This window comes from Phyllostomus hastatus, unplaced genomic scaffold (assembly GCF_019186645.2).
Source record: "Phyllostomus hastatus isolate PE091 unplaced genomic scaffold, TTU_PhHast_1.1 phas_contig_37, whole genome shotgun sequence".
NCBI lineage: Eukaryota > Metazoa > Chordata > Mammalia > Chiroptera > Phyllostomidae > Phyllostomus > Phyllostomus hastatus.
In genome coordinates, this window is record NW_025333867.1 from 3,735,940 (window position 1) to 3,757,188 (window position 21,249).

The following is a 21,249-nucleotide window of genomic DNA, read 5'->3' on the forward strand; positions in this document are numbered from 1 at the left end:
CACCAAAAGTAAAAGCAACAAAAGCAAAAATAAACAAGTGGGACTACACCAAACAAAAAAGCTTCTGCACAGCAGAGGAAATCATCAACAAAATGAGAAGACTAACAGGGTAGCATGCTGGATAAGATGGGATGCCAGGACAGGATTTCAACTGGGAAATTTTTGGAAAAGGATACACCTCTCACTAAGATGATGTCATACTTGTGCTGGGAAGTGGAGTAAGAAAAACAACTCTGAAATTTTGGAGGGAGGTGTATTCCAGAATCAGGAATATATGGGGCAGGTACTCCCACACCTGAAACTGAACTGGCCACAGGTGCTAGACAAAGTGGTGTTTGAGAGACAGAAAGATTTCATCACATGAATCTCTGTAGCAGTGTGGAAAAGCTTTCTCAGACTGGGAAGACAGTGAATGTCCCTCAAAGGAAAGGGCAGAGATTTGAAGAATAGTAGGACATAACTGTGGTGAGGGTAGCTTAAGTACTCCAGGTGGAACAACATATGCTAAAGCCCTGAAGCAAAAGAAAATGTACATTTGAGGATTTATAAATATCTTCAGTGTAGCTGAAAGCAAGGCAGGGAATGATGAGGTGAGACTGGAAAGACAGGTGGGAGATATATCAGAAACTTGTAGGCCTCGCTAAGGATTTTTGCTTTAACCAAAGGTGATGGAAAACCACTAAAGTGTTTTAAAGGGAATGATTAGATTTATATTTCAGAAAGATCATTTTAGCTGCATATACAAAGTGGGCTTCAACAAGTACATTTGTTTAGTCTTTTAGAAAAATTGAATATCATTAATGACTTTTATAAGTAAACAGCGGATTTTAAATCTCAAGGCATGTGGAATGCAGGTCAAGATGGCAGTGCAAACATGGTACTTAGAACCTCCCACAACCACATCAAAATTACGATTAAACTACAGAACAGCCATCATTCAGAACCTCCTGAAATCTAGCTGAACACAAGTCCTATAACTAAAGACATAAAGAAGACACATCAAGACTGGTAGAAGGGGTGGAGATTTGAAATGATTTGGTGCCCACTCACATGTGGCTGATAAAAATTGAGAGGGCTATCATGGTAGCAGAGGCTCCTCATGAGAAGCCAGGGATCCCGGCCCCACATCAAGATTCCTAGCCCAAGGTTCCAGTCCAGGAAGAGAAGTCCCCATAAGTTCTGTCTGTTGAGCAAAAAGGAAAAAGGACTCATGGACATGGGCAATAGTGTAGTGATTGCAAGCATGAGGCAGGTATAAGGGGACTAAATGGTAATGGGAAAAAATACAAAAAAATTATTAAATTAAAAAAATAAGATGTGTCTCTTGTAAGTAGTAAGTAGTTTTTCCAAATTCAATCTGACAAGCTTAGTTTTTAAGTAAAAGTATTTAATTGAAGTCTATTAATCTAAAGTAGTTTCTGATGTTTGAGTTCAAATCTACATTTCTATAAAGATGTACCCCTGCCCTGGCTGGTGTAGCTCAGTGGATTGACTGTGGGCTGCGAACCACACATCACAGGTTTGATTCCCAGTCAGGGCACATGCCTGGGTTGCGGGACATGGCCCCTAGCAACCGCACATTGATGCATTGATGTTTCTCTCTCTCTTTCTCTCTCTCTCTCTCTCTCTCCCCCCCCTTCCCTCTCTAAAAATAAATAAATAAAATCTTTAAAAAAAAAGATGCACCCCTATTTTCACTGCAGTATTATTCACTGTGGCCAAGACATGGAGACAACCAGAGTGTTTTCAATAGAGGATTGGATAAAAGATGTAGTACATGTATATACTGTGGAATACTACTCAGCCATAAGAAAGGATGAAATACTGCCATTTGTGACAACATGAATGGACCTTGAGAATATTGTGTTAAGAAAAATAAGCCAGAAAAAGCTAAGAACATATAATTTCACTGATATGTGGAATATAACACTGAAACTCATAGACACAGACAACAGTGTCGTGGTTACCATAGGGAAGAGGCTGGAGGGTGGAAAAAAGGGTAAAGGTGGCCAAATATATGGGGATGGAAGGTGATTTGACTTTTATAGTGGTGAGCACATAAGGCAGTACACAAATCATGTATCACAGAAATATATACTAGTGCCCTGGCCGGCATAGCTCAGTGGATTGAGCGTGGGCTGGGAACTAAAGTGTCCCAGGTTCGATTCCCAGCCAGGATACATTCCTGGGTTGCAGGCCAGAACCCCCAGCAACCGCACATTGATGTTTCTTTCTCTCTCTCTCTCTCTCCCCCCTCCCTTCCCTCTCTAAAAATAAATAAATAAAATCTTTAAAAAAAAAAAGAAAAAAAGAGAAATATATACTAGTAAAAAGAATAATTATAAAAACAAATCTACCAAAAAAAATGCTAAAGGTTAAAGACAAACAGAATCTTAAAAGCAGCAAGAGAAAAACAGTTAGTTACCTACAAGGGGGCTCCATATGATTTCCAATTGATTTCTCAAAAGAAACATTGCAGGCCAGAAGTGACCGGCAAGAAATAGTCAAAGTGATGAAAAGCAAGGACCTATAATAAAGGTTACTCTACCAGCGAGGATATCATTTAGAATCAAAGGATAGATAAATAGCTTCCCAGACAGGAAAAAATCTGAAGGCGTTCATCACCCAAACCAGTCTTATAAAAAATGTTAAAGAATCTTCTTTAAGAAGAACAAAAAGATTTAAAATATGAATAATAAAATGGTAACAAATACATATCAACAATTACTTTAAATGCTGATGGATTAAATGCTTTAATAAAAAAAAATCAGTGGCTAAATGAACACAAAACAAGACTCTTACATGTGCTATCTACAAGATACTCACTTCAGATCCAAAGACACACATAGACTTAATGTATAGGAATAGAAAAAGATGTATCATGAAAATGAAAATAAAAAATTTAAAAGTTGGGGTAGTAATATTTATATCAGACAAAGGCTATAACAAGAAATGAAGAAGGACCCAGCAATTCCACTTCTGGGTATCTATCCAACAAAATCAAAACACTAAATTCAAATGACACATACTTCCATATGTTCATTGCAGCATTATTTACAATAGCTATGACATGGAAGCAGCCTAAGTGACCAGTAATAGATAAATGGACAAAGAAGAAGTGGTACATATATACAATTGAATAATACTCAGCCACAAAATCTTCAGTGTGTAACAACATGGATGGGCCTAGGTGGTATTTTGCCTGAGTGAAATAAATCAGACAAAGACAAATGCCAGATAATTTCACTTATATGTGGAATCTAAAAATCAAAATAAACAAACAAGCAGGACAGAAACAGATTCATAGACACAGGGAACAGATCTGACAGTTGCTGGTGGGGAGGGGTGTTGGGGGAGTGGGTGAAAAAGGTGAAGGGATTGAGAACTACAAATTGGTAGTTACAGAATAGTCATGGGGGTGTAAAGCATGGGATAGGGAATATAGTCAATTGTATAATAATAACTATGTATGGTGTCAGATGGGGTACTAGATTTATTGGGATAATTCATAAGTTATATAAATGTCTAATCACTGGGTTATACACCTGAAACTAACATAGTATTATACATCGACTGTCACTGAAAAATTAAAAATTACTTTAAAGAAACCCAACGTATGTGAATTGAAAACTTATAGCCTTTGAATGTATTTGAAGATATTTCAAACACTGCTAGATTTTAACAGAACAGACTACCACCAATTTAAAGAAATACTGCTCTGATGATGAATATATTTGTTAATTTTTGGTTCTTTAGTTCGTAGGTCAGTGCTCAATCCACTCAGCCACAGCAGCTAGGGCTATCTGCTAATTTTTGAAGCAGCATATTCCTTTTAAGGAGATCAGGACTAATTCACTATAATTAAATTACAATGCTGATATTTGTGGATATAACAGACTATATATGATTTTAAAAAATGACAATCCTAATCATTTAAAGCAAATCAACCCAGGTGATATCTGGCAGTGATTCATCGCCTGTCCAGACATTAAAATCATTTGGAATATACCTATGCCCAGTTCCCACCAGGTGTTTTAGCTTATTTGATCTGGGAGTAGAGCCTGAGCATTGGATAGTTTTAAAGAAGCATTCAAGGCAATTCTAATAAAGCAACCACAGGTGACAACCTTTTAAATAATGTTTATGGAATTCAGAGGCCAGATTTTTTCTTGAACACAAATCAGATCAACTACTCAACTGAAATATAATTTTAAACTTTTTTGAATTTTAAAAATAACTGGGACAAAGCATTATGGCCAAAGTAATGCTTTGATATTGTTTTTAAAATATTAGGTCATTCTTTACTTTTATATTTTCAACTACACCATGGTGAGTGGGCTGTTTTCTTGGTTCTAAACTAGGGGGGAGTCTAACTTTACTTCTCTTGAGTGTATGAAAACATCCTCCTCCCTGACCAGATTTAAAACTTGACTGCATCACTCTGAAAAGTGAGAACATTTTTTTTATTATTCATTCTGCTTAGAAACACTAGTGAAAAACAAAAGCAAACTTTTCAAAGTACAAATACCTATGCTGTCTTTCAATTATGTTGTAATGAATTAGCCCTATAGAAAGTTCATATTTCTATAGGGCTAACTCATTACAGCAGGGTTGGAAGTGCTTAAGCTCTAGAGATAGCCCGCACAGTGTAAATAAAATTGGAGGAAGGATGAAGGAAGAAGCATATGAGAAATGAGAATGAGAAATGAGGATAATAAATGAGTGGGAAAACTGCAGAATTTAAAAACACCAATTTGGGAGTGTTTCAAGCTAAATCTCATTTTAATGAGAAAGTTTAATTTGGTACTTGATATATGTATGTATAGTTCATTTGGTGTACATTCAAAAATTTTTTGTGAATAAATCCTAAGCATTTCAAGGTTATTTTACTTGAATACTATAGCAATATCCTCCAAACTTTTTGGATATTTCTCACTAATTCCTTTATCCCCTGCTCCTCTTTCCCTAAATCAAAGAGATCTCTGAGAAAGGAAGATGAAAATCTGGTGATTCAGATAGTCCAGATATTCAGCAGACTAACTGTATGATTGAAGAATGGCCTTAATTTATAAAACTTCACATTTTTCTTCTTTCTAGTAGTCTAAGAAAAAAATGAATTTAGCAAGCCAAAGAGTAAAATAAAATATCAGTAAATGTTTACAAAATTAAAAACTAAGATTTCTCAACTTACTGTGCAATCTGGGAGTGAGATCTCTTGAGCCGCTGATCAGCACATTCAATAATTTCTTCATATGATGTAACCTTGAATAAATAAGCTATTTATTCTACAAATTATTCTTGGATTAATTCTAGAATTTTTATTTAATTTTATTTATTTTTTTGCTTTAAAATCTCCACTGGCTGAAGTTCAATTAAATGACTCCCATCAATGAAAGTTTTACAATAAGCAAAACATCTTCCTTCTATTTTGAAAACAAATAGAAATGGAGATTTCTGGCCAACATGGAGGCATCGGTAGACACACTGAGCCTCCTCGCACAACCAAGATAGGGACAACAACAATTTAGAAATAGAGTAACAACTAGAACTGACAGAAAATTGAACTGTATGGAAGTCAGACAACCAAGAAGTTAAAATAGACCTGTTCATCCAGACCGGTAGGGGGGGCGGAGTCAGGCAGCAGGGTGAGGGTTGCGGTGCAGAGAGCAGAGAATGTTGGGACCAGGTGTGTAAGGCATCTAGGGCATGCAGGACTGCAGAGGGTGGACCCTGGGCGTGCAAGCAGCAGCTGGCAGACCCCAGCCGAGGAGTGGCAGCCGGCAGACCCAGCAAGGCCGTGATTGTGAAGCAAGGCACTATGCGTTACCCAGGATCCCAATGCTGGGAAATAGAGCCTTGGGGCACTGATTGAAAACACTTGTGGGAGTTGAGGCGCAAGGAGAGACTCCCAGCCTCACAGGAGAGGTCGTTGGAAAGTCCCACAGGTTGCACAAGCCCACCCACATAGGAATCAGTACCAGAAAGGCCCAGTTTGCTTGGGGGAAGTGGCGGAAGGGACTGAGGTCCGACAGAGAGAGAAGCAGGAGCCATTGTTTCCTCTTGGACCCTGCCCCCACATACAGCATCAAAACCCAGTGACTGGGTTGCCCGACCCTGGTGAACACCTAAGGCTCCGCCCCTCATACGTAACAGGCATGACCAGACCAAAGGAAAAAAAAAAAAGATGCTCAAATAGAAGAAGAAATGAAAGCGCCAGAACCGATCCTTTTAAGTTACCGAGAGATAGCCAACCTATTAGATGGATGGTTCAAAACATTGGTGATCAGGATGCTCACAGAATTGGTTGATTTTGGTCACAAATTAGATGAAAAAATGAAGGCTATGCCAAGTGAAATGAAGAAAAATGCACAGGGAACCAACAGTGATGGAATGAAAGCTGGGTCTCACATCAATGGAGTGGACCAGAAGGAAGAAAGAAACACACAATCAGAAAAGAATGAAGAAACAAGAATTCAAAAAAATGAGGAGAGGCTTAGGAACCTCCAGGACATCTTTAAGTGATCCAACATCTGAATTATAGGGGTACCAGAAGGGGAAGAGGAAGAGCAACAAGTGGAAAACTTATTTGAACAAATAATAAAGGAGAACTTCCCCAATCTGGCAAAGGAAATAGACTTTCAGGAAGTCTAGGAAGCTCAGAGGGTCCCAAAGAAGTTGGACCCAAGAAGAAACACACCAAGGCACATCATAATTACATTAGCCAAGATAAAAATGAAGGAGAGAATCCTAGAAGCAGCAAGAGATAAGGGGACAGTCACCTACGAAGGAGTTCCCATCAGACTGTCAGCTGATTTCCCAAAACAGACCTTGCAGGCAAGAAGGGGCTGGAAAGAAGTATTCCAAGTCTTGAAAGGCAAGGACATACATCCAAGATTGCTCTATCCAGCAAAGCTATCATTTAGAATGGAAGGGCAGAGAAAGTGCTTCTCAGATAAGGTGAAGTTAAAGGAGTTCATCATCACCAAGCCCTTATTTTATGAAATGTTAAAGGGACTTATCTAGGAAAATGAAGATAAAAAACATGTATAGTAAAATGACAGCAAACTCACAATTACTAACAACCACACCTAAAACAAAAACAAAAAATAACTAAGCAAACAACTAGAACAAGAACAGAACCACAGAAATGGAGATCACATGGAGGGTTAGCAACAGGGGAGTGGGAGGAGGAGAGGGGGGGAAAGGTACAGAGAATAAGTAGCATAGACGGTAGGTAGAAAATAGATGGGGGGAGGGCAAGAATAGTATGGGAAATGTAGAAACTAAAGAACTCATGACACATGGACATGAACTAAAGGGGGGAATGTGGGTGGGAGAGGGTGTGCAAGGTGGAGGGGAATAAAGGGGGGTAATGGGACAACTGTAATAGCATAATCAATAAAATATATTTAAAAAAAGAAATACAAATGGAACTATAATATATCTATTCAACATGCAGAAAGTGAAGTATAAAAAAAATGGACAACTGTAGTGGATCAACTATGATCCAGTCATCTCTTAGACAAGTGGTACATATCTCAGCTAAGAGATATAGTCCATTTGGTCAAAGTTTATGCAGTTTAAAAAAACTTTATTAACAATTTATTAAGATATAATTCACATAGCATACAGTTGACCCATTTAAAATATAGTTCAATGGCTTTTCATGTATTCACAGATATGTGCATTCATCATCACAATCAAGACTAAGACATTCTCCTTACTCCCAAAAGAAACCTCATATCTCTTAGTTGTCACTTCCACTCCCTCCATACTCCAAATCCTGGTCAACCAGTAATCTGCTTCCTGTCACAGATATGCCCATTCTGGATTGTTCAGATAAATGGAATCATATAATATGTGACTGGCTTCTTTCACATAGTATGATGTTTTCAAAGATCATCTATGTTGTAGAAGCACTTATCAGTATTTGAATTATTTCCACTTTTTGGCTATTATGAATAATGCTGCTTTAAACATTTGTGTACAGTTTTTGTGTGGACATATGTTTTCATTTATCTTGGATATATACCTAAGAATAGATTTGCTGGATCATACTGTAAAGTTTTTAAAATATAGAATCATGTAAAGGAAAAGTCACATTTTTTTACATTTACTATTGTTTTGTATTAGTTTCAGTTGTAAAGCATAGTGGTTAGATAATTATATACTTTACAAAGTGTTCCCCTGATATTTCCAGTACTCACCTAGCACCATACATAGTTATTACAGTACTATTGACTATATTTTATATGCTATGCTTTATATCCCCATGACTATTTTGTAACTACCAATCTATAGTTCTCAATCCTTTCACCTTTTTCACCTAGCTCCCCAACCTCCTTTCCTCTGGCAACCATCAGTCTGTTCTTTGTATCTATGAGTCTGCTTCTTTTTTGTTTGTTAATTTATATTCTTCTTTAGATTCCACATATAAGTGAAATAATATGGTGTTTATCTCTCTCTGACTGACTTACTTCACTTAGCGCAATAACCTCTAGTCCATCCACATTGTCACATAAGGTAAAATTTCATTCTTTTAATTGCCAAGTAATATTCCATTGTACATATGTACCACAGCTTTTTTATCCAACCATCTGTTGATGGGTACTTGGATTGCTTCCATATGTTAATGCAGTTTCTGAAAGGCAAACTAGAACACTGAGTTGGCAAAATTTAAAATTACCCTCAAAATGAAGTAGCAATATTAAGAAGTGAAGTTGCTGACAGCAGGATAGATATACACAATGTTCTTTTGTTAACTTTCAGCCAAAAGGCTAATGGGGACGTTTTATAATGTCATTATGAAGTAAAAAAAATCAATATAAATGTGTTGTATCATCCCTCAGATTCTTTTTAGCTACAAAATTGTATTATTTTAATATTTGGCATAGTTTTTAATAGACAAATTTCTGTAAGAACATTTGTACCTTATTTATTAAATTGCCCAAATGTCTTTGATACTTGTCATTTTCTTCAATGAGTCTGGTACAGTGGTCTTCTTTTGACTCAAGAAGATTTCCCAATTTTGCAATCTATGGAGAAACATAAGTAAAAATATTAACCTGGAAACAGCCATGAAAGCATGGATGCTAAGAACAAGTAAGAACTGTGAGCTATACTTTATTCCAATACTCTTTCAAACTGAGTTTTATTGTAGGTGAATCAAGAGATGCTATGAACCAACAGAGACAGCAGTATGGTGGCTACCAGAGAGAAAGGCAGGGGGTGCAGAAAATGTTAAATGGAGTCCAATATGAGGTAACAGAAGATTTGACTTTGGCTGGTGAACACACAATGCAATATATAGATGATGTATTATGGAACTTTACACTTGAAAGTGATACAATTTTATTAACCTATACCACCCCAATCAAGTTAAAATTTTTTAAAAGTTGCTATGAACCAGATCCTAGTTAGACTGCATTTAGAATAGATGAGCAGAAATGATGTTTCAGCTTTTCTTTAACACTCTGCAACAACTATGCAAATAATTAAACACCTGTTGGTGAATACAAATATTTATTAGCCCCCGACTCTTCCCTATCTTCTTTCCATATATAACCAATGTAAAGACTTACTTACATCCGAGTAAACACTGTTGTTGTGCTTAATAACGTATTTTCAGCTGTGATAAATACTCTCACTGGCATAAATGACTGCCAGTTTTAAAAAAGGCTCAGCTCAATGTATGTCATATTCTGACCTATGGTTGAATTATTATTTGCAGAAAACCATTAAAAATTAAAGTCTGTATCCTAAAAGTGACATCTAGGATTAATTATCAGGAAAGAGTGTTCACAATTTCCCTTAGCAGTTACCTTAATATTCAAAGCAATTACAACAGAACCCCTCCCCCCAACAGAAAATTACAACAGAAGAAAAACAACAGAAATATCCCCATTCAATAACCATGTTAAGAATGGCCATCAATCTTTTAATATCTTAAAATACTTACATGTCCCCAGGAAGCAAAGACTAACAAATTCACTTCAGAAATAGCAACTTTTTTCTTTCCTATGTAGATGAATTAATGGGATGATTTCAAATCAGTGGTCCTACTGAACTGACTGCATACATTATTTAAACTAGGGAGTACAGATATTATCACCTCAATTTAACAGACGAAACCAAGGTGAAGAGAATTTAAAGGATTTTTGAAAGGGTATGTCTAGAAGTAGAAAATGTTTATCAACCATTAGCATAAAGCTTTTTCTATTCTGTTCCTTTGCATGCCATCTCCTCACTCTTGGAGAGTAGAGTTCCACTCTTAGCTTCACATAACTCATGATGTTTTACTGCAGCAGCATGGAATTCCTCCTCACTTCTCTTTTTCATTATAGACTTCACGGAATTCTTTAAGAAATTCATAGTTTGAATTTATTTAATAGCTTTCCAGATCAAAGTAATAACTCTTATAAGTCCTGGATTGAAATTTTTATTTGCTGAACTCAGATTAAAGAAAGAAGAGCACAGAATTTCTTAAAGTATTTATTTTTTAGATAAAGGGATAGCTTTGTAAACCAGCGTTTGGATTATAATGAAAATGAATGTAAAATTTTCAGTTTTTGCTAAAGAATATTAAGTTTAACTGCTTTGAGAGTATAATGGACATACAATAAGCTGCACATATTTAAAGAGCACAACTTGATAAACTGTTACATATGTATACAATTATGAAACCATCACACAATCAAGACAGTAAACATATCCATTACTGTCCCTCCCCACCAAAGTTTCCTCTTGCCACTTGGTAATCCCTCCCTTGTGCCTGCTTTTCTTTCCTGACTCCCACACTCTGTGCTAGCCCAGGAAAATGCTGATCTGCTTTCTGTCACCATTGATTAGTTTGTATTTTCTGGAGTTTCATATAATGGAACCAAACAGTATTTACTCGTCTCTTTTCACTCAGCATAATTATTTTGAGATTCATCTAGGTTGCCTGTGTGTAAGAAATTCATTCTTTAAAAAAAAAAAACCCCAAAACAATAAGGCCCTGGCTGGTATAGCTCAGTGGGTTGGGTGCCAGCCTGCAAACCAAAGGGTTACTGGTTCCATTCCCAGTCAGGGCACAAGCCTGGGTTGTGGGCCAGGTCCCCAGTAAGGGGCATGTAAGAGGCAACCACACATTGATGTTTCTTTCCCTCTTTTCCCTGCTGTCTAAAAATAACTAAATAAAAATCTTTAAAAAATTTTTTTAAAAATTATGTCATTGTATGGTTCATCCATTCATCCGTAAACAGCTGAATTGCTTTCAGTTTTTGGCTATTAGAAATAACGCTGCTAGGAACCCTCATTTGCAAGTCTTTGTATAATCATATACTTTCATTTCTCTTGGGTAAATACCTAGGAGTAGAATGGTGGTAGGTGTGTGTTTAACTTTTTAAGAAACTGCCCAAATATTTTCCAAAGTAGTTGTACCATTTTATGTTATCAGCAGTGTATAAGAGCTGGAATTACTCTACATCCTCACCAATCCCTGTTATGATCAGTCTTTCTGTCCCCTGCCCCCCACCCCAGATCAGGAGGTAAACCCATGGCATAAGAATCCATGGCATTGAAGCTGGAGAGGAACTCTCACAGTCTCCTCCAGGGTCTGGATTCTATTGGGATACTAAACTATTCCCCCAAACATTCCTTCCCAGCTTTCACTCAACTGAAGCGCCTATTTTCCCCTCAACTCCCAAGTTAACATCTTCCTCTGTACCCTCATGGGTTCCACTGACTGATCAAACTGTGGTATGTTTGTCATTCACTCTCCCAGCTACTCGTTCCTCAGCTATGTCCCCCTCATAGTTTTCAGCTCCCCAAATGCCAGAAATGTTTGTCCCATCTTTTTTGTATATACATCTTTTGACCACCTTCATTTATTTCTCCTACTCCCCTCCCCCTCCACCCCTTCCTGCAACTACCAACAACCTGTTCTCTGTATTTGAGCTTGGTTTTCTGCTTGCTGTTGGTTGTTTTTTTTTTTTTTTAGATCCCACATATAAGATCAATCATATAGCATTTATCTTCCTCTGACTTATTTCACTTAGCATAATGATCTTGTGGATCATATGGTCATCCTATTTTTAATTTTTGAGGAATCTTCATATTGTTTTCCATAGAGGCTGAAACAATTTATACTCCCACCAACAGTGCACAAGGATTCCCTGTTCTCCACATCCTTCCCAATATGTGTTATTTCCTGTCTTTTTGGTAACAGCCATTCTAACAGGTGCGAGGTGATATATCTCTGTAGTTTTGATTTACATTGCCCTGATGATTAGTGAGGTTGAGCATCTTTTCATGTACTTGTTGGCCATCTGTATGTCTTATTTGGAAAAATGTCTATTAAGATCTTCTGCCCATTTTTAATGGAGCTTGTTTTTGCTTTGATTTACATGAGTTTCCCATATATTTTGGATATTAATCCCTTATCAGATATATGATTTGCAAATATTTTCCTCTCATTCAATAGGTTGTCTTTTCATTTTGTTGATTTCCTTTTCTGTGCAGAAGCTTTTTAGTATGATGTAGTCCCACTTGTTTTTTTTTTGTTGCTTTTACTTTTGCTGTCAGATTTAAAAAATTGTCACCAAGACCCATGTCAAGGAACTTACTACGTTTTCTTCTAGAAGTTTTTAAAAATATTTTATTATTTAGCTATTACATTGTCTCAATTTTTCTCCTTTACCTCCTTCTACCCAGTTCCCACAAAGGTGTATGGTTTCAGATATCATGTTAAAGATTTAGTCCATTTTGAGTTGATGTTTGTGATTGGTATAAGAAAGATATTGGTCCAGTTTCATTCTTTAGCATGTGGCTATCCAATTTTCCCAACACCATTGATTAAAGAGACTGTCCTTTTCCCCATTGTATATTCTCAGCTCTTTTGTTGGAAACTTATTGGCCAGATATGGGTGGGTTTATTTCTGGGTTCTCTATTCTATTCCATTGATCTATGTGTTTCTTTTTATAACATTACCATGTTGTTTTAATGACTATAGCATGGTTAAATAGAGTTTGAAATCAGGGAGCATAATGTCCCCAGTTTTGTTCTTCTTTCTTCAGGTTGTTTTGACTGTTTGGGGTCTTTTGTGTTCCATATAAATTGTAGGATTGTTTGTCTGGTTTCTGTGAAAAATGCCATGGGAATTTTCATAGACATTGCATTGAATCCATACACTGCTTTGAATAGTATGGACATTTTAATAATATTAATTTTCTTCCAACCCATGAGCATTAAGTATTTTTCCATTTATTTACATCTGCTTCAGTGTCTTAATGTCTTCCATTCAGTCTTTTAAATATGCATTCTAATAGGTGTGTAGTGGTATTCATTGTGGTTTTAATTTACCTCCTAAGATGATATCTTTTCATGTGTTTATTTGTCATCTATGTATCTTCTTAAGGAAGTGTCTGCTAAAATCTTTTTGCCTACTGTTTTTTATTTTGTATTAGTTTCAGGTGTAAAGTATAGTTGTTAGACAATGATATACTTTACAAAATGTTCCCCTAATATTTCCAGTACTCCCATCTAATACTATACATAGTTATTATAATATTATTGACTATTGCCTATGCTGTACTTTACATCCCCATGACTATTTGTGACTACCAATCTGTATTTCTTAATCCCTTGACCATTTGCACCCAGTCCCCAAATCCCCTTCTGCTCTGGAAACAATTAGTCTGTTCTCTGCCTCTTTGTTTATATTATTTAGATTCCATGTATATGGGAAATCATATAGTATTTGTCTTTCTCTGACTTACTTTACTTAGCATCCCTTAGGTCCATCCATTCTGCCACGAATGGCAATATTTCATTCTTGTTATGTTTTCCCACTTTTCTAATTGGGTTATTTTCTTATTATAGAGTTTTGAGGGTTCTTTACATATTCTCAATACCAGTCCTTATCAGATCTGTGACTTGCAAATATTTTCTTCCAGTTTGTGACTCCTCTTTTCATTAAGAGCTCAATATTTTAAAGTTTATTTATTTTTGGTGGCCTGATTTATTTTTTTAAATATATTTTATTGATCATGCTATTATAGTTGTCCCACTTTTACCCCCTCATCCCTCTCCACCCATCCTGCTGCCCACTTCATGATGAATCCCTTCATTGTTGTCCATGGATCCTTCATATGTATCTTTGATTAATCTCTTCACCTTCTTTCAATCAGTGCCACCATCCTCTCCCCTCTTACAGTTGTCCATCTATTCCATGATTCAATGCCTCTGGTTCTATTTTCTTTTCTTTTTTTAAAGTATATTTTATTGATCATGCTATTAGAGTTGTCTGATTTTTCTCCTCTTTATTCCCCTCTGCTCTGCACCCCGCTCCAACCAGCATTCCCCACCCTAGCTCATGTCCATGGGTCATACATATAAATTCTTTGGCTTCCACATTTCCTATACTATTGTTAACCTCCCCCTATTTTCTACCTACCACTTATGCTTCTTAGTCCTTGTAACTTTTCCCTCATTCTCTCCTCTCCCCCTCCCTGCTGATAACCTTCCATTTGCTCTCCATTTCTGTGATTCTGTTCCTGTTCCAGTTGTTTGCTTAGTTTGTTTTGCTTTTGGTTCATTTTTTGACAGTTGTGAGTTTGTTGTCATTTTACTGTTCATATTTTTTATCTTCTTTTTCTTTGATAAGTCCCTTTAACATATTATATAATAAGGGCTTCATGATGATGAATTTCCTTTAACTTGACCTTATCTGGGAAGCATTTAAACTGCCCCTCCATTCTAAATGATAGCTTTGCTGGATAGAATCATCTTGGATGTAGGTCCTTGCCTTTTATGACTTGGAATACTTCTTTCCAGCCCCTTCTTGCCTGCAAGGTCTCTTTTGAGAAATCAGCTGACGGTCTGATGGGAACTCCTTTGTAGGTGACTGTCCCCTTATCTCTTGCTGCTTCTAGGATTCTCTCCTTCATTTTTACCTTGGCTAATGTAATTATGATGTGCCTTGGTGTGTTTCTTCTTGGGTCCAACTTCTTTGGGACTCTCTGAGCTTTCTGGACTTCCTGGAAGTCTATTTCCTTTGCCAGATTGGGGAAGTTCTCCTTCATTATGTTTTCAAATAAATTTTCAATTTCTTGGTCTTCCTCTTCTCTGGCACCCTTATGATTCGGATGTTTGAAGGTTTAAAGTTGTCCCAGAGGTTTCTAAGCCTCTCCTCACTTTTTAAAAAATTCTTATGTCTTCATACTGTTCCAATTACATGTTGATTTATTTCCTTCTGTTCCAAACCGTTGATTTGAGTCCCAGTTTCCTTCTCATTACTGTTGGCTTCTGTATATTTTTCTTTATTTCACTTTGCATAGCCTTCACTTTTTCCTCTATTTTGTGACCATACTCAACCAATTCTGTGAGCATCCTGATTACCAGTGTTTTGAACTCTGCATCTGATAGGTTGCCTATCTCTTCATCACTTAGTTCTATTTTTGGAGCTTTGATCTGTTATTTCATTTTGGCTATATATTTTTTTGTCTGGCATGCCTGTTATGTAGTAAGGGGCGGAGCCTTAGGTATTCACCAGGGTGGGACAACCCACTTTGCTGCATTTTGGTGCTGTATGTGGGGGAGGGGTCCGAGAAGAAACAACGGAGCTTGTTCAGCTCTCTCTCAGCTCTCAGTCACTTCTACTGCTAACCACTAGAAAATTGGGCCCATCTGGTGCTGATTCACAGGTAGGTGGTTTTGTGTACATTCTAGGACCCTGTGGGTCTCTCCAGTAAACTCTACTGTGAGGCTGGGAGTTTCTCTCCCCCCTCCTCAACCCCCTCAGGTTTTTTCAGTCACAGGCTTTGAGGCTTTATGTCCCCACACTGGAGCCCTGGGTTGTGCAGTCTGTCTCACTCCCCAGTAGTTCCTCCCAGTGTATCTGTACGGAAATGTGGGGACTACCTGCTCCACCAGCTGCCTTTTTGCTGTGAGTCCTCTCCACCTGGCTGCCCACCTCTGCCCCTCCTACCAGTCTGGATGAATGTTTCTTCTTTAACTCCTTGATTGTTGGACTTCCATACAGTTTGATTTTCTGTCAGTTATGGTTGTTTTTTTGTTTTTAAATTTGTTATTCTTCTTTTGGTGGTGCAAGTAGGCACAGTATGTCTACCTAAACCTCCTCCTCTGTTTTCAATAGCTGACATTCTTCAATGAAGAACTCTCCTTCATCAATTATTTGGTTTCTCTGAGACAGTTTGTACAAGAAGATGGTAGCAACATTTTTAAAGTTACACAGTATGTCTCATACACTCCCATTTGTCTCTTTTTTCTCATTCTAGTTTCCCAACATTGGGAAGATTAAGGTCCACTCTCTTCGTATTTTACATCTGAAGCACAGAACTGCTAATGAATGACAGAATTTATTGAGTGCTCTTCTATTAAATGCCTATGCTCAAATTTTACTGGTCTTTAAGACCCAACTCTCATCCCCTTTACAAAGTTTCCCATGATTTTCCCACTTGGATGTCATCTGTTCTTTCTTTGAACTCATCATTCTACATACATCTCCTCTCTTAGGTACTAGTCACTGTATCTCTTTTTAAGGAACTTTCCCTTTACTCTTTGTAAATAATTATTTATGTATTTTATCTTCTTTTCTAGATCCCTTAGAAGCAGGGGCTCTGTTTGATTTAGCTTTCTCTCTCCCCAGTGACTAGTGTTTCTTAACCTTTTGTGGGAAGTCAATTACTTTTTAATGAAAAAAAAATAATGAATTAGAAAAGAAATATTTAAGCTTTTACAGCAATGGACTTTTTCTTCTTTTAAAGGTAAATGGGGCTTTCTTGGGTCCTCTCTTCTAAGATCACCTCCCAAAAGAAGGAACAATGGTGTGCTGAAACAGGCCACGTCCATGTGTAGCCTATTCACTGCACCAGCTATGCCCAATGTGTGCCCACCAAGAAACACAGTAGAGGCAGCAGCTGTTTCTACTTGTTACAGATGTTTCTGAAGTGAGTGTCTTCAATGCCTATGTGCTTCCCAAGCTGTATATGAAACTACATTACTGTGTGACTGTGCTACTCACAGCAAGGTAGTCAGGAATCACTCTCATGAAGTCCAGAAGGATTGAACACTCCCACCCCAATTTAGACCTGTTGGTGCTGTCCCATGACCTCCACTAAAGCCCATGTAAGGTGCTAAATCCTAAGGACTGAAGAAATATTCTCTGGAAAAAAATAAAATGGAAATTATACTTAAAAAAGATCAATGGGTATGTTCTAAATTTAGCATATATGCATATTTTTAATAATTTAGAAGTATAATAGACTTCTTTAAATAACTGCTATTAAAAATATATTAGGTTAATTAACCACCTTTTTATTATAGTGGGATCCAAATGGATTGTAACTCTGTAGCTACCAATATCCAAATGGATTGGTAACTATCTAGTTACCAATATCATATTTTCATTTTCTTCTAACATATTTTTCCTGTTTATTTGCCTTTAGTTTTTTCCAGCTTTACTGAGATATAATTGACATACAGCATTGTGTAAGTTTAAGGTATACAATTGGTTGATTTGATACATTTATATACTGCAAAATGACTCCTACCATTCCATAAGCTAACACCTTCATTAAGTTATATAATTACTATTTCTCTTCTGCAGTGATGCCCTTTTCCTTAGGTGCCATCTAAAGTAAACTATGAGTGCTATCTCTCAAAGCATCTCTTAATCATGGTGGTTGTAAACAACTATCACTGTATGAATGGTGGTAGCATATACAACAATGTAAATATGCTTCACTCACTATAAAAAATTGCACATATTTTTTTATTTCTACACTTTGAAAGAAATTAATCTGATTAGTCTAAATAGAAATCAGATGGGATATTATGTAAAATTTCAAAACCTGAAAATGTAAAAGTTCAGCTCTCTACTCTGTAGGTGAATAATACTGCCACAATACCAGTGTGTGACCATTTTAATGAGCAAATTTCTTAAACTTGTTAATAAAATGGTGTTATATGTAAAAATGATAGCAAAGCAACAAAAATTTTTTCTTACCAAGATATTAAGCTCTTCATTTAGACTGTGGTACTTATCCAGTTTGGCTCCCAATAAGGTAGGTACATCTCTGACTTCATTTGAATTCACACTCTTGGCTTCATTTGAATCGAAGTCTGTAACCTGAGATTCAATATATTTGTGCTCACTTCTAATACTTTGACACTACTCTGAGCATTTAAAAATAAATACTTTATTAGTGAAACAAAGAGATTTTCAGTGGCTACAATAATAAAAGTATAGAACTTAGAGCTAGAAGGATTTAAACAAATTACCAAAAGAATATAAACATCTGAAATTATATTTTTGCATATTAAAGACAGTACGTAGTAAATGTTAAACTCACGTCAATCACCTGATCTTGAAATGCTTTTTCATTAGCAATTAACTCTCTAAAAGTTGCAATTCTATCTTTATGTTTCTGTAGCTAGGAAACAAAAAGCATTTTACATTTCAGAGAAGAGTAAATAAAACTACATTCTATAACATTTATAATAAAACCATCAAACCATGCAAAGTTCAATTCTTGGTATCCCAAAAGACATGCTGTTGTGACAGCTTTTGTCCAGAAAAAGAGTTCATATAGCAGGCCCGAGGTTGCTATCCTTAAAAAGGCCTGCTAGCCAAGCTGCCCTCTGACTGTATCTGGGAACTTGAATTGTGGGAGGGTCTCCATCCTTTCCTGATATGAATGGCTCATTGTGCCTAACATATTTGTATGAAGAATGTGGTTTATACTGAATTCCTCTTTCTACCTGGAGGGTTTATCATTTTGGTATATGCTAGGCAGAAGGTGCTTATGTGAACAGCCCCCACTAGAAACCCTGGGCACTGGGTCACAAGTGGGTCTCTCTGGTAGACAACATTTCACGTGTTGTCATAACTCACTGCTGGGGAAATGAATCCTATGAGCCTCCACTGAGGGAGGATGGATGCAAGCTTGAATCTGGTTTCTTTTGCACCTTTTCTGTTTGTTCATTTTGATTTGTATCCTCTCACCATAATAATACATCATAGCTGTGAGTACACTGTATGCTGGATCCCTTGAGTCCCAGTGAATCCCTGAACTTGAAGGTGAGCTTGGGATCTCTAGGGAGCTTATCCTAATGTTCCATTGTTTTTACAATGAGGCTATCAAAATTCTTCTTTAAAGAAAAAAAAACTAGTCAACTTTTCTACATGCAACTTATAATCATTTCTTATTGGTTCATTTTTTCCTTCAGTATAACAATAAATCTTAATATTCAAACACTGCCAAATATCAGTGAAGTGTGCTGCACAGAATATTTTTTATTATGAACAATTTCCAATATTTCTTAAAAAAACAGAGAAAAAACTTTAATAAACCACCATGTAACTATCATCTAGCTTCAACTATTAATAGCTAATAGCCAATCTTGTATCATTTATATTCCCAACCACTTCATTCTTTCTCCATGCCCTTCACCAAATCAAATCATAGACATCACATAATCTCATCTGCCAATATTTCAGGAATTACACAGAAATTTACCAAAAGAGCATGAATATCTGAAATCGTATTTTTGTACCATACTGCTCCAACCCTCAACTGGGCTTATTTTTGAAGATGGGTTTAAGAAGTGGAGGCCAGTAATTTCTGTGCATGTTTGTTTATTTCTTGATCCTTTTCTCTACAGGTTAGCTAGGAGATCAAAGAGTTTCCTCAGAATACCTGCAGCACTGATTTTCTCTCTCCTCAGTTCACAGAAGTAATTTCCTGATAGCACAGAACTAAGTTTGTTGTAATAATCCAAGATTTCAGATTTAAATGTTTTATTCCTTTAGCTAGATAAATTTGTCACTTTTGTATTCCTCTCAGATTAAAAATGGCACAAGTTAACATTCTGTTATCACCATCCCTATCTAACTTCCTCTCTCCGTGTTTTTTTATCCTCACCGGAGGACATGCCTATTGATTTTAGAGAGGCGGGGAACAGAGGGAGAGGGAGAGAAACATCAATCGGCTGCCTCTTGTATGTGCCCCAACCAGGAACCAAACCCACAACCTAGGTGCACCCTGACCAGGAATTGAACCAGCAACCTTTCAGTTTATGGGACAACACTCCAACCAACTGAGCCATACCAGCCAGGGCTTAGCTTACTCTCTTAATTTTATCTTTTAATCTCTGTAACACTATACCAAGAAAAGAATAATTGAAGAAATTTCAAGAGCCTCTTCCTTACCCTTGTTCCACATGAAAAATAAAATTATTTGTTTTCAGTTTATACATTATTCCAAGTGATAAAGTTTGTAATCACTATAAAAATGTCAAAATACACTATTCTTCAGAAATCAGTAATGCCATGCAAAAGTGAAAAAATAATCATACCAATTTTTTTGGTAGATGAACAAGACTTTCTAATACAGACCTACATTATTATACAAGTCAAATGTTGCACAATATATCTCCTTAGTGAGAGCCATAGTAAAGATAATCTGGTCCACAAAAACAATTCTTATTTTATTTTATTTTTTATTTCTTACAGAGAAGAGAAGGGAGGGAGAAATACAGGGAAAGAAAGATTGACTGTTGCCTTCCATAAGCACCAGGGAGTGAGCCTGCAACCCAAGCATGTGTCCTGACTGGTGACCTTTTGGTTTGCAGGACAATGCCCAGCCAACTAAGTCACACCAGCCAGGGTGCACAAAAACAATTCTTTTAAAAAAATATCCAAATTTTAGGATTCTCTTTTTTAGGATACATTTATATTACCTTTTACTTTGACTATTTTTTCACTAAAAGTGATACAATTTTTATCTTTATTAAAAATTTTTTAATTGAGAGACAGACAGATACTGATTTGTTGTTTTGCTTATTTATACATTCATTGTTCTAGTCTTGTATGTGCCCTGACGGAGAATTGAACCCGCAACCTCGGTACATAGAGATGATGCTCTAACCAACTAAGCTACCCAATCAGAGTGATATAATTTTTAGAACAAAGACTACATACAGTACCTCTTCATCTAAATTTTTCTTTTTAAGATGGAAACTCTTCAATTTTTGCAGCATTGTATCACTAACTTTCTCATTTTCTTTGAAATGTTCAGCAGTAAGATTGCTGATGTCCTAAAGGTAACAGTTTGAGAAGCTAGTTTAAAATGTTTTCAGTAAAGCTAAAAGGGAAAAACAAATGAAACAAATCTCCCTCCCAAAATAAGTGATCAAACCAAAGAAGGTTAAATAATATTGAACTCAATTCTTTACTCATCATGAGA

General features: G+C 36.5%; 1 protein-coding gene across 6 annotated transcripts in view; it reads right to left on the reverse strand.

Moving 5' to 3' along the window:
- Positions 1–8,797: 8,797 nt before the first annotated feature.
- Positions 8,798–21,249, reverse strand: part of CAGE1 (cancer antigen 1) — a 30,302-nt gene continuing 17,850 nt past the window's right edge. For 5 of the 6 annotated variants that reach the window (XM_045841672.1, XM_045841669.1, XM_045841671.1 and 2 more), the window contains exons 7-8: positions 18,009–18,131; positions 8,798–9,035 (exon numbers count right to left, since the gene is read on the reverse strand). In XM_045841672.1, coding sequence (XP_045697628.1) covers positions 8,898–9,035; positions 18,009–18,131 — 261 coding nt within the window. In that variant the 3' untranslated portion in view covers positions 8,798–8,897. Of the gene's footprint in view, positions 9,036–18,008; positions 18,132–20,989; positions 21,101–21,249 lie in introns of all 6 variants that reach the window. The other variant, XM_045841674.1, reaches the window with a different exon arrangement.